Source organism: Geospiza fortis, unplaced genomic scaffold, assembly GCF_000277835.1.
Source record: "Geospiza fortis unplaced genomic scaffold, GeoFor_1.0 scaffold39, whole genome shotgun sequence".
Classification (NCBI taxonomy): Eukaryota; Metazoa; Chordata; class Aves; order Passeriformes; family Thraupidae; genus Geospiza; species Geospiza fortis.
Window position 1 is genome coordinate 161,665 of NW_005054660.1, and position 10,929 is coordinate 172,593.

A 10,929-nucleotide genomic window follows, 5' to 3' on the forward strand; every position below is an offset into this window, starting at 1 on the left:
GGGCATCTGCTCTGTGGCAGGTGGGACTCGGGGATGATCCTGCCCTGGGCTGCCACGCTTTGGGTGGGCACTGCCCAACCTGCTCTGGAACTCCTCTTACACCCTCACTGAAGCCATGGCTGCATTTACTGTCCCAGCACCATCCTGGGGGCCTTCACACTCCTCCAAGTCTCAGCTGCTGGCTCTGCTGCCCGGCCCAGCAGCGGGAGGCCTCTGGCAGAGGATTGCTGCCCTTTCACACCCTCAGCCTCTGCTTGTGCTACACCAACCCACAGGGCTGGCTTGGACAATTCAGAAGCATATTGTCCCCTACCAGGTCATCCAGGAGCTTCTTTATTTCCAGTTGCTGAGCAGTTCCCTGAAGCCTGAGGCTTTCCTGATGCTGCTGCTCTGCCTGCAGGAGCTGTTGAGCTGTGTCTTCCTGTTCCTGCCTCCTGAGAGCTCTCTCTGCTTCCAGCTCACGTTGCAGGCACTTCACTTCTCCTGCAAACATGACCAAGAGCAACAGTCGGGGTCCTTACTGACTTTACTGACCTCAGGCCCTTTCAGGGCCTCCAGCCCCACCACTCCTCAGAAGCTCTGTGGACAGAGACAGCTTTACAGGGTGCTCAGCTTCTCTAGTCAGGGGCAGCACCATCAACAAAGCACACGAGGTTCTCACCTTCTATCACCTCCTTGGCCTGTGTGACTATGAGCACTTGAGCCTCCAGATGGTTCCTGGTGATCTCCAGCTGAGCCATCTGCTGCTGAGCAGCAAACAGCCTGGACTGCAGGCTCTCCTTTGCTGACCTACAAGTTGCAAATATGGACAGACATGAGTTGCTTGCTCCAGACACCCACAGCCGGTTATTCCAGGACGACGTGGCTCAAGATCCCCACGCCTGAGGATGGAAAATGGGTCACCTGGAAACTCGTCCAGACAAGGCACATCTGGGCCATTTCCAGAGCAGAGCAGGGCCTCTGAGGGACTGCCCAGGCCTTCCTTATGGCCTGGCATAGCACAGACTGCCCAGCCCAACTTGGCCTCAACAGCCAAATCTACATCTGAAAAGCACAGAGGATACAGTAAACCTCTGTGTAGTGTTTATCACTTTTATCATTACAGCTCTTCAGCCCTGTCCTGCCCAGAGCCTGCTCCCTGCCTTTACCTGGTCTCTGCTAGCTGCTTGGAAAGGTCATGTTGGTGGCGCTCCATGGCTGCCAGTCGGCCCTCAAGGGCAGCCTTCTCCCGGCCCAGCAGCTCCTTCTCTCTGCCCACCTGGGCCAGTTCATGCCCTTGGCCAGAGGATTCCTGGCTCAGCTGCTCCAGAGCCCTGCTCAATGACTCTTGCTCCTGGGAAACCTGCAAGTGGGACAAAGCACAGCTGGAGCCCTTCCTGGGGAGCCCTGTGCAGAGCCAGCCAGTGCCACCTCACAGGCAGCCAGAGGACAAGGAGCACCTGTGCTCTGGGCTCAAAGTGTCACAGCGTCTGCCCTATGCTGCTCTGATAGCCTGGCCTGCCAAAAGCCTCTGGCACTGTTACCTTAGGAGTGCTGTGTCAGGCCCTACTGCCTTTTCTGGGACCAGACAGCTCCTTCCCAACAAACATCCCTCCTCCAAACTCTGTGTTGGGTCTCAAAACCACTGCATTTTCCACAACTGCCACTTGGCTCACAAAACTGCTATCTGGATCTCTTTCAGTGCTGGACATTTTCAGGAAGGCTGGGGAAAACAATTTTGCTTGCTGAATCAAGGGAAAATATACAGGATTTCCCCCTTCTAGAACAAAACCCACATCAAAGTGTCCCCTCCTCACTGATTCCAAGCACCTCTCTGCAACAAGAGGATGCTTGGCAGGGAAATGGCTCTTGTGCTAAGCAGACATTTAGTGACTGATGGATGTCTGGCTGATGTGGCCAAAGCAAAACCTCTGCTGTGCATTTGCCAAACCTACAACATTCCCCAGAACTGAGACTGTCTGACAGAGACCCTCTGAAACACAGCCTTCTCTTGCAGCTATCCTGTAACATCCAATCCACACCTCCCCTGCCACAGCTTGGGGCTGTTTCCTCTTCTCCTGTCCCTTGTTCCCTGGGAGCAGAGCCTGACCCTCATCTGGCTGCAGCTTCCTGTCACAGGGAGTTGCAGAGAGCAAGAAGGTGCCCCCTGAGCCTCCTTTTCTCCAGGCTGAGTCCCCCCATCTCCCTCAGCCGCTCCTGGTCACCCCTGTGCTCCAGACCCTTCCCCAGCTCCGTTCCCTTCTATGGACATGCTCCAACTTCATGACAAATAGCATCAACAGAAACGTGCAGACCTAGGTTTTTTTCAGAAAAAGGATTCAGAGCTACAGAATTTGATCCTTTTGCCACACTTTGATTCTTTTGCTACCCACTCAGATTCATGGACAACACAATTATCTCTTCGCAACTTATCAAGAGCCAAAAAAGAGGCCAACAACAAAGACAGGTGGACTGAAAGACTCTGTAGAAGCAGAGGACAACTCCGAGAACTGTGGAACAGCTCTGCAAGCCACCCACACATTTCCAAAAAGGCGCAAGGAAAGCCTTGTGACCTTGAGCACTACTACATGTCCCCTTGACAAAACCACTGCAGAATCCACCAGGTAAAGCTTCCCTCATCCAAGCAGCCCAGTGCCCACGTGGATGCACCATACTTTTGGTCACCTGATGGAATTTCTCCTGGGTTTCTGCTTTCTCCTCTCCCAGTGTCCTAAGCTCCAGCCACAGCTCCTCCCGTTGCTCCTCTGCTTCCTTCAGTAGCTGCTCTAGCCGGGCTTTCTCTGCACAGAGCTCTTTGTTTGCTCTTTCACAGAAGTTCAACTTCTCCTGCTCACAGATCTTTGCTCTCTCCATCTCATCCACTTTAGCAGACAAAACTTCCTTCTCTTGCTCCAGCTAGAGTCACAGAAACATAAAGGAAATAAAGTACAAGAAGAATTACTATGAAACATTGTCTCAGACACAAAAGGAACACTGCCACAGTCAGCTGGGCAGATTGTGCCAAGATAAGAAGGCTGAGAAGCAGCAGCAGCTGGAGACAAACATCTGGCACATCTCTGGCAACTTTGCTCACCTGCCACACATATTTGTTCAGCTGCACTTTGTCCAGTGCAAGAGCTTCATTGATGCCGCTCATCTTCACTGCTGCAGCCTGCAGATCAGCTCTTTCAGCATTCAGCTTGTTCTGAGCCCCTGTCAGCTCTGCTACTGACCGCTCTGCCTGGAGAGGCAAAAGAACAATAGGACAACAAGGGCAGCAAAATCCTGGACTGCAGGCAGCCACTCCACCTCTCCTGGGTGTGTCTGACTTATTCCTAGGGCAGAGCTCTCAGTAGGATCATGGGGACCAATGATCCCAAAGAGGCTGTCTGGTTGGATCACCATTTTCCAAGAAGAACAGCAGTGTCCCTCTCTTCTACTGCCAGAAACAGCATCTCAGGTGATCTTGGTGGCACAGCTCCCACTCCCACAAGTGCTGCCTAGGAATAAGGTGTCCATACCTTCTCCAGAGCCATGGCAAACTCATCCTTCTCTTGCTCCAGCAGATCCTTCTGAAGCTGCAATTTCTCCAGTGTCTGTCTCTTGACTACCAACTCACTCTGCAGTAATGAGTGTTTTTCCTCAAGTGCAGCCAGGTCCTTCACTCTATGAGGAGGGGAAAGAGGTTTTTATAGAAAAACAGTCTATGCTACAAGAGAGGAGCAGGCACCATTCGCTCCTTCACACTGGAACTGTCAAGCCCAGCACTGCCAGAGAAAGCTTTAACACTCACAGGAGCTCCTGCTCACGGCGTGCTCTCTCCATCCTGTCCTGCTGCTCTGCCTTTTCTGCCTGGGCTGACTCCTCCCTCATCTGCAGCTCAGCATTACTCTGACGCAGACATGAGGCTTCTTGCTCCCTTAATCCAAGCTGTTCCTGTAGCTCTTCCCTGGTTTTCTCGAGGTTTGCACAGTCACTGCAGAGACAAGGCTCAGTCAGAAGAAGCAAGAGGCCTGAAGAGTCAGCAATGGCATTTTCAGCACTCCAGGATGGAGCTGGGGGCAGTGGGCTAAGGAAGACCTTGCTCTTTCCCTCCAAAGGAAACCCTCCAGAGGCAACGGGAAAGGAAGGCAGGATTTTTTCAGTGAGAAGCAGTGGCTGGGCAGGGGCACGCAAATAATAGAATTCAGGGAAGCAGCACGGCAAGAAGAAGGAGTCTTCTGTTCCAACATGGCTCTGCATCTCCCAGACAGCCTTGGGAGTCACAGTAGAGCATGAAAAACCCAGACAGGACAATGCTCGAGAGCCACACTGAGGCCTACACATGGCAGGCAGGTGATTTCTTCACCCAGGACACCTCTGACCTCCCAGACCTGGAAGCAGATCACCTCTGGAACGCAGGAGAAGGAGACACTCACCTTCTGAGTGTTTCTACTAAAGACTGAAGATGCTGTTGGTGGCTGCTGGACTTCTTGCATTTCTCCTCCAGTTGCTCAAGCCTTTGCTGCACCTCCCTGCACTTCTCTTCCTGATGCCTCTGCTGCTGCAGCAGGCATTTGTTTGAGTCCTGCCTAGCAGAAAGCTCTTCTCTCAGGGCCTGCAGGAACAGGCAGGGAAGGAGCACAAATGAGCAATAAGGAGCAAGGAAGGTGGCTGCAGAGAGCTGGAAGAAACAGGTAGCAGAGACAGCTCCCCTGAAGGCAAAAGCTGTGCTGAGAGGGTGGGCATTAAGGAGAGAAAAGCAGCAGAACACAGAGCTGGGAAGACCAGCAAAGCAGTGCAGGAGCAGGAGTATGAAGGTGCAAAGAAGTGCCTCAAATGGCTGAGCAAATGGAAAGGTGTTGAGCTGAGCAAGGCCTCAGCACTGAGCCTGTGGCCACTGGGGAAGACACAAAGCTCTCACCCGTGCTGCCCCTCGCATCCTTGCCAGTGCTTCCAGAACCAGTCCAAAGGCACGCCCTGTATCAACAGATCTCGGAGCTGAGAAGATGTGCCCAGAGTCTGCATGCTGGGAACTGCCAGTGCAGATAATGCTGACCATGCTGTCACTGTCATCTAACACCATCTGAAAGCCCACATCCAGCTGTTAGTCTTTGCTCATTTTACTTGGTTTTCTTTATCTTGTTCTTGTTTTCCTCCCAATTTACCTACATTAGAAACTCAATTTTCTCATTTCTTCAGTCCACAAAGGTTTGTCTCTGTGGCTACACGTACTCCTGGAATTTCTGAATACAGCTACTCTTCACAAGTGTGAAGTGGCTGGAGGCTGCCTGAACACTCACTTTCTTGCAGCTGTGTAAAACAACTGACAACTAAACCCTTCTCTATTACGAGAACTTTAGGCCTAAGTTAAGGTTACTCCTGAAAGTTGTGATTCTGGGGAGATTATAATGGTCAGTGAACACTGAGGGAAGGAGCAGAGCAGGCAAGTGCATTGACTGAGTCAGTGACCTTTCATAAAGATGGGAAGAACAACAGACTCATTGCTCAAAGAGGGTGAGGGAATTGCCCAAGAAACACAGGAACACAAATGTCAAGTAGCACACTCCAAAAACACAGTCCAAGAGAGACCTTAGTGGGGTGGTGAAGGCAAAGGTACTGAAACTTCTAATGGCTCCCTGAATTGCCACAGCACAGCAACTCACAAGCTAGAACAGGTTCTGTGTCAGAAAAGTGGTCTAAAAATTAAACAGGCAATAGCAGTTAACACAGATAATACACAATATGTATCTCTAATCCTCAGGCCAGTCTGTTGCCTTTCTCAAATACTTCAAAATCAAATTTACAGGGATGTGGTCCCTGTACGAGGTCTGTACTCACCTCAGTGATATTTTTAATGAGCTTTTGAAGGAAAAGATTCTCTTCTTTGGCACTGTTAGTCAATGAAGCTGCAAATTCTTTCTCTACCCAACTTGATTCCTGAGAACAGAATAAAGAAAGGGTGAGCATGGAAGAGTTGCTCCCATCTGCAGCATTCCCATCCTCAGTAGAGTCACACTGCTAAGTCTCAGCTCTAGTGATTCCAGTATATTCCTGTGCATATCTATTCCATTTCTTCTCTACTAAAACTACAAGGAAGACCAAAAGCTAGATTTATAGACTGCTATTAAATGGTCAGTTCCAAGGAACTCTGATCCCCAGAGACCTAAAGTCATAGGCAGAAGAGCACTGGTGCAACCCCTCAGAGGAAGACACCTGAACTGTCTGCAGTTCCTCTGGCACTGCCTGCACCTGGACTGACTCCACATCTGCTGAACACACAAGGAATATTTTGACAAGGTGCCTGATGTTCCCATACACTGGGCATCTTTACCACTGTTTCTCCTGAGGAAGCCACACCTCTGTGTTCAGGCTGGAGAGCAAACACTGGGCTATCTCCCAGGTAAAGGTAAAACATACTAGAATCTCCACTGTGTCGTTAAGTGTTTTCATGGTCTTCTCCTTCTCCTCGTTCTGCTTCTGAGACTGTACAAGCAAGGCTGAGAGCTCCATCACCCTGAGAAGAGAAGGTCTACGTGCCATTCCAAAAGCTTTGCACACCAGCACCTGTTAAAAGAGCCAAGCAGCTCCCCAAAGCATAGCATAGCAAAGTTCAACCCAGGAAACACAGAAAGGCAGCATTCATCTCTACAGGTTAATAGGCTTGATGTTGCACAATGGCGCTTCTTTCCCCAAAGGCCTCTGCACTCAGTCTTGCAAGGAACTGTCAGCACAGAGGTGCTGCAGGGCTTATGGTGGCCCCGGGCAAATTCTTCTCAATTCCTTCAGAATAGTCCTGAGAAGTAAAAAGTCTGTACAAGAAACACAACTCTCTTTATGCTGAAATCAGGTTTTCACCAAGAATCACTTAGCAGCAAAAGCACTATCAGAGGCTATCTCTTTTTTTCAGTCTTGTCTTACTTGGAAGAATTTCTGTCAGGCAAATACTTTTCTCCATCCTTTCTGTTGAAGGCAAGAGTTTGACTGGGGACAGACACAGGGCTGTGCAGGGCTGTTCTAAATGTGAGCACAGCCCATCTGTGAACCCAGTAAGCTGCCACAAAAGATAATGCTGGTAATAGCAAAGTTAAAACACCTTTACCTGTCCTGAAGCTCTTTCTTCTCCATGTCACACCTGACTTGTAGGGCTATCACTTCCTGAGCTGTCTGGTTTATTTTTGGTTCCACTTGCTGCTCTGCCTGATCCTTCAGGACAGGTTTACCCAGAGGGATGGACTCCCTGAGCTGCACACAGGAGTTCAGGCGAGAGCAGTTCACAAGAATAGATCCAGAAAGCCTCATCTGTTCCGCCTTCAGCTCTGACAAATCTCTGAAGAGGAAGCAAGAAAGAGCCAATGTTCACTCCACCATCTTTATCAGCTGATTCACTTCTAAAGCATGCAATCATGCATCAGGAAGAGCTGGCAGGCAAGGTCTGGGGGACAAGTCATTCATCTGACACTTGGGGACCAGGACACATCTTTACAGCTGAACAATGACTTTACCAGGTAGCCAAGTGTGGAGTCTGTTTTCTTCTCAGATATAAGAAGTAAGATATGGCACAGGCCAGAAGGACCTGTGCCATAAGTAGCACAGGCCAGAAGGACCTGTGCAAGAAGTAAGATATGGCACAGGACCTCTAATTACTCTTGTTAACATACTGTAATTATCATTAGATAATTACTGTATTATCAGTAGATATTAGGAATTTTACCAAGATACCCAGCTTTTATATACTCTGCTCTTGAGTGCTCTGTTATCCCCACTTGGACTGCTAAGAAGCTCAAGACTATACCTATATAATAAAACATTTCAGAAAGGTGGTGTAAGAATCAGCCTGAAATGCTGTAACATAAAAGCACAAACAACACAAGGACTAAATAGCAGGTCAGGCAGACTCTACACAATAGGGAAGACTTATAATCAATTAAGACAAATGGCTTACAGTAACCCAGAGTTTGAAAGTGCATGTTGACACCAGAAGGTACTATTATGGCTACACTATTTTTCTTGGGAGAAAAGAACTTCAGAGAGCCCAAGAACAAGAAAACAATCATAAAAAGAAGTATCAAACGAAACAAAACAAATTGAACAAATGCAGTAACAGGGCAGAGAAGCTATTCTTTCTCTCAATAATGCTGGAAGACGAGTAAGTGGATACAAACTGACCAGAATAAATGTATCCTGGAAATGAAAAGGAAAAAATTTGCATTAATCATCTTTCTCTTAGAAGCAGTGGGAAAAGAAATCTGGTAAGATTTTTTAAAGGCTGTTTTTTATAATTTCATAAAAGGGACCACTCTATATGCTGCATGCACAGCTTCAGTGAGTCTCTTCCCAGGTGTCCATGCCTGTGTTCACATACCCACACATCACCACAGTCATTGCCTGCTCACAGCCTCTGCTGTCCTTATGGCCCAAGCCCTCCAGCTTTATCTGAAGAATGTGGTGGTGTTCACAGGTGGTGGTCCCAGGATGAGAGAAGAGATGAGAATCTTGACTCCATGTATCAGAAGGCTGATTTATTATTTTATGGTATATATTATATTAAAAGAAAATTATATATTACAACTATACTAAAAGAACAGAAGAAAGGATTTCATCAGGAGGCTAGCAAGGAACAGAAAGGAAGGAATGATAATAAAATCTTGTGACTGACCAGAGAGTCCGAGACAGCTGGACTGTGATTGGCAATTAATTAAAAACAACCACATGTGACCAGTCAAAGATGCACCCGTTGCATTCCACAGCAGTAGATAATTATTGTTCACTTTTCGTTTCTGAGGCCTCTCAGCTTCTCAAAGATCCTAACAAAAGGATTTTTCATAAAATATGTCTGACAGAAGACCAGCAGCCAACAATTCCTCTGAGACCAGCCCAAAGCTGAATGGCATTGCTTCTGACTGCCAAAGGAGCAATCCTACCTCTGCTGTAACTAATGCAACATGGAGGTTCAAAAGGCAGGACCCGAAAGCAAGCAAGGCACTCGTTTGCTGCAGGAGATGTCGCCCCAGCCCCCACTCACCGGTCGGTGGCAGTTTTCATCTCCAGGAAGAGGCGGCGCAAGGTCACCACCTGCCGCCACAGCCCCAGCAGGCGGGCGTGCTCCCCCCTTACGTAGCTGTCATAATGCTAAACGTGCAAAGACAAAAAGAAATGCCAATTCAGCCTTCACTGTCAGTGTAACATCTCTCAGACAGGAGAGAGTAAATCACCATCACCAGGTGCCTTTTAGTAACTACTGCACCAGGGGCATCAGGGACTGAAGAGGCACCACAGAGGTCCACAGAAGGGAACCACCTGCCCAGAAGGGAGCACCCACAGTTCTCCCACGGCAGTGGGTAGCAGCAGCAAGCTGATGGTGATTCACCACCTCAAGGTCCCAGCAGAGGAACACAAACACAAACTCTTTCAAGGCCAGTGCCAGGTTGGCTTACAACAGGCAGTCAGTACAAGAGGCCTGTCTTGCTCCTATGCTGGCCACTTTGACTCTGAACACACACAGACCTCTCTGGTCTCAATTGCTCAAAACAAGGATTAAGGAACTATTAAAGAGACAGGTGTTCCTGTGACTGCCCTACAGTGCCCAGCTCTATCTTCTCGACCAAGCAGTGCAGCCACAGAAAGTGGGCATTCCCCCCAGCACCCTCTGCTGACACTCCTCCCTCCCACATCCCTGTCCAGCACCAGTACATCCTCAGCAGAGCCACAGCCTCCACATAGCAAGTTCTCCATGCCAGGAACTGTGGAAACCCAGGGCACCAGGAATATTTCCCTGTCTGCTCTGGGGTGCCCTGACCCCCAGGAGAACACTGACTTTGACCCTCATTCATGGAGAAAGTTTCCTAAACTCCAGAACAGACTGGAATCCACTAGGGTGTGAAGTAGATTGTAGAGAGTAGTGTAGGTGTATCACATAGGTGGGAAATTTTAGGATGTTTAGTATGTAGTGGATGTAAGCAAGATGGAGGGCACAGGGTGTCATCCTGGGCTTCTTCATGCTTCTTCTTCCTCCTTCTTCATGGGTTTGGGTGGCAAAGGGAAATTGGGTGGAGAAGTCCACATTACTGGGTTAATAACTAATAATATCAGTTATTAACCCAATAACTGATCCGCATTGGGATCAGTTATTGGGTTAAAAGGGAAAATAATCTAGGTGTCAGTTCTTAATTGGGTAGTTTAGCTTTAAAAGACCTTGTAACAAAATATTGTTAGCCATTTTTGTGGTGCTTTTCCAGTGCACTGAGCCTGGTGTGGACGGCATGCAAAACTCTAGATAAGATAACAATAAACAAGAACCTGAAGACCCAAAAGATCGGGTGTATCTCTCTTTCCTGACACAGAACCACCCCAGGAGGGCCTCCCCCAACAGGGGAGCCCCCTGGGAGGGCCCAGCCAGAGTCCCAGAAGTCGGAGAATTGGCAACAGGTACCAGACAAGGAACAAAAGGTATTCCCATTCCCATTCCCCTCTGGCACTCCCTCAGCCCATCCTCACCTCCCGTTCACTGCGCCATTCACTCTCCTTCAGCTCCAGCTCCTCCCGGGCCCTCATCCAATCCACCGTCAGCTTCCCAACATCTTCCTTGAGGGCAGAATTAACCTCGCTGGCTTTATTGAGGTGCTCCCGCAGGAGAGTGTTCACTTCTGCCAGATTCTCACACCTTGGAAAGAGAGAGAGAGACAACAATGAGGTCACTGAACAACAGCTCTCCAGCATCCCCGTGATTTTCCAGCTCCCTTAACACTGACTTTGTTGTCTAAGAAGCAGTAAAATCACTTTACAGGGTTAACTAAGATCTCTCTGTGATGAAAACCTCCTTTGTTTCTCTGTGCCTTGAACCTTCAATTTCCATCCATGATTTTGGTTTCCTCTTCAACCCTGACGATGCCCACAAGTAACAATTTGCCCCCTCTTCATGCTGATGGTCACTGGATGTATCACTTTTCTATAGCACTGTCCAGAGCTGTT

At 48.8% G+C, this 10,929-nt stretch overlaps 1 protein-coding gene across 1 annotated transcript in view; it reads right to left on the reverse strand.

The window, feature by feature from the left end:
- Nucleotides 1-10,929, reverse strand: part of CEP250 (centrosomal protein 250) — a 37,931-nt gene that overhangs the window by 20,849 nt on the left and 6,153 nt on the right. The window contains exons 5-18 of the mRNA XM_031064935.1: nt 10,456-10,621; nt 8,984-9,090; nt 7,061-7,288; nt 6,379-6,475; nt 5,800-5,898; nt 4,883-5,044; nt 4,398-4,576; nt 3,773-3,955; nt 3,501-3,645; nt 3,074-3,220; nt 2,665-2,895; nt 1,149-1,342; nt 662-789; nt 314-483 (exon numbers count right to left, since the gene is read on the reverse strand). Of these exons, the coding sequence (XP_030920795.1) occupies nt 314-483; nt 662-789; nt 1,149-1,342; nt 2,665-2,895; nt 3,074-3,220; nt 3,501-3,645; nt 3,773-3,955; nt 4,398-4,576; nt 4,883-5,044; nt 5,800-5,898; nt 6,379-6,475; nt 7,061-7,288; nt 8,984-9,090; nt 10,456-10,621 (2,236 nt within the window). The remainder of the gene's footprint in view (nt 1-313; nt 484-661; nt 790-1,148; nt 1,343-2,664; nt 2,896-3,073; nt 3,221-3,500; nt 3,646-3,772; nt 3,956-4,397; nt 4,577-4,882; nt 5,045-5,799; nt 5,899-6,378; nt 6,476-7,060; nt 7,289-8,983; nt 9,091-10,455; nt 10,622-10,929) is intronic.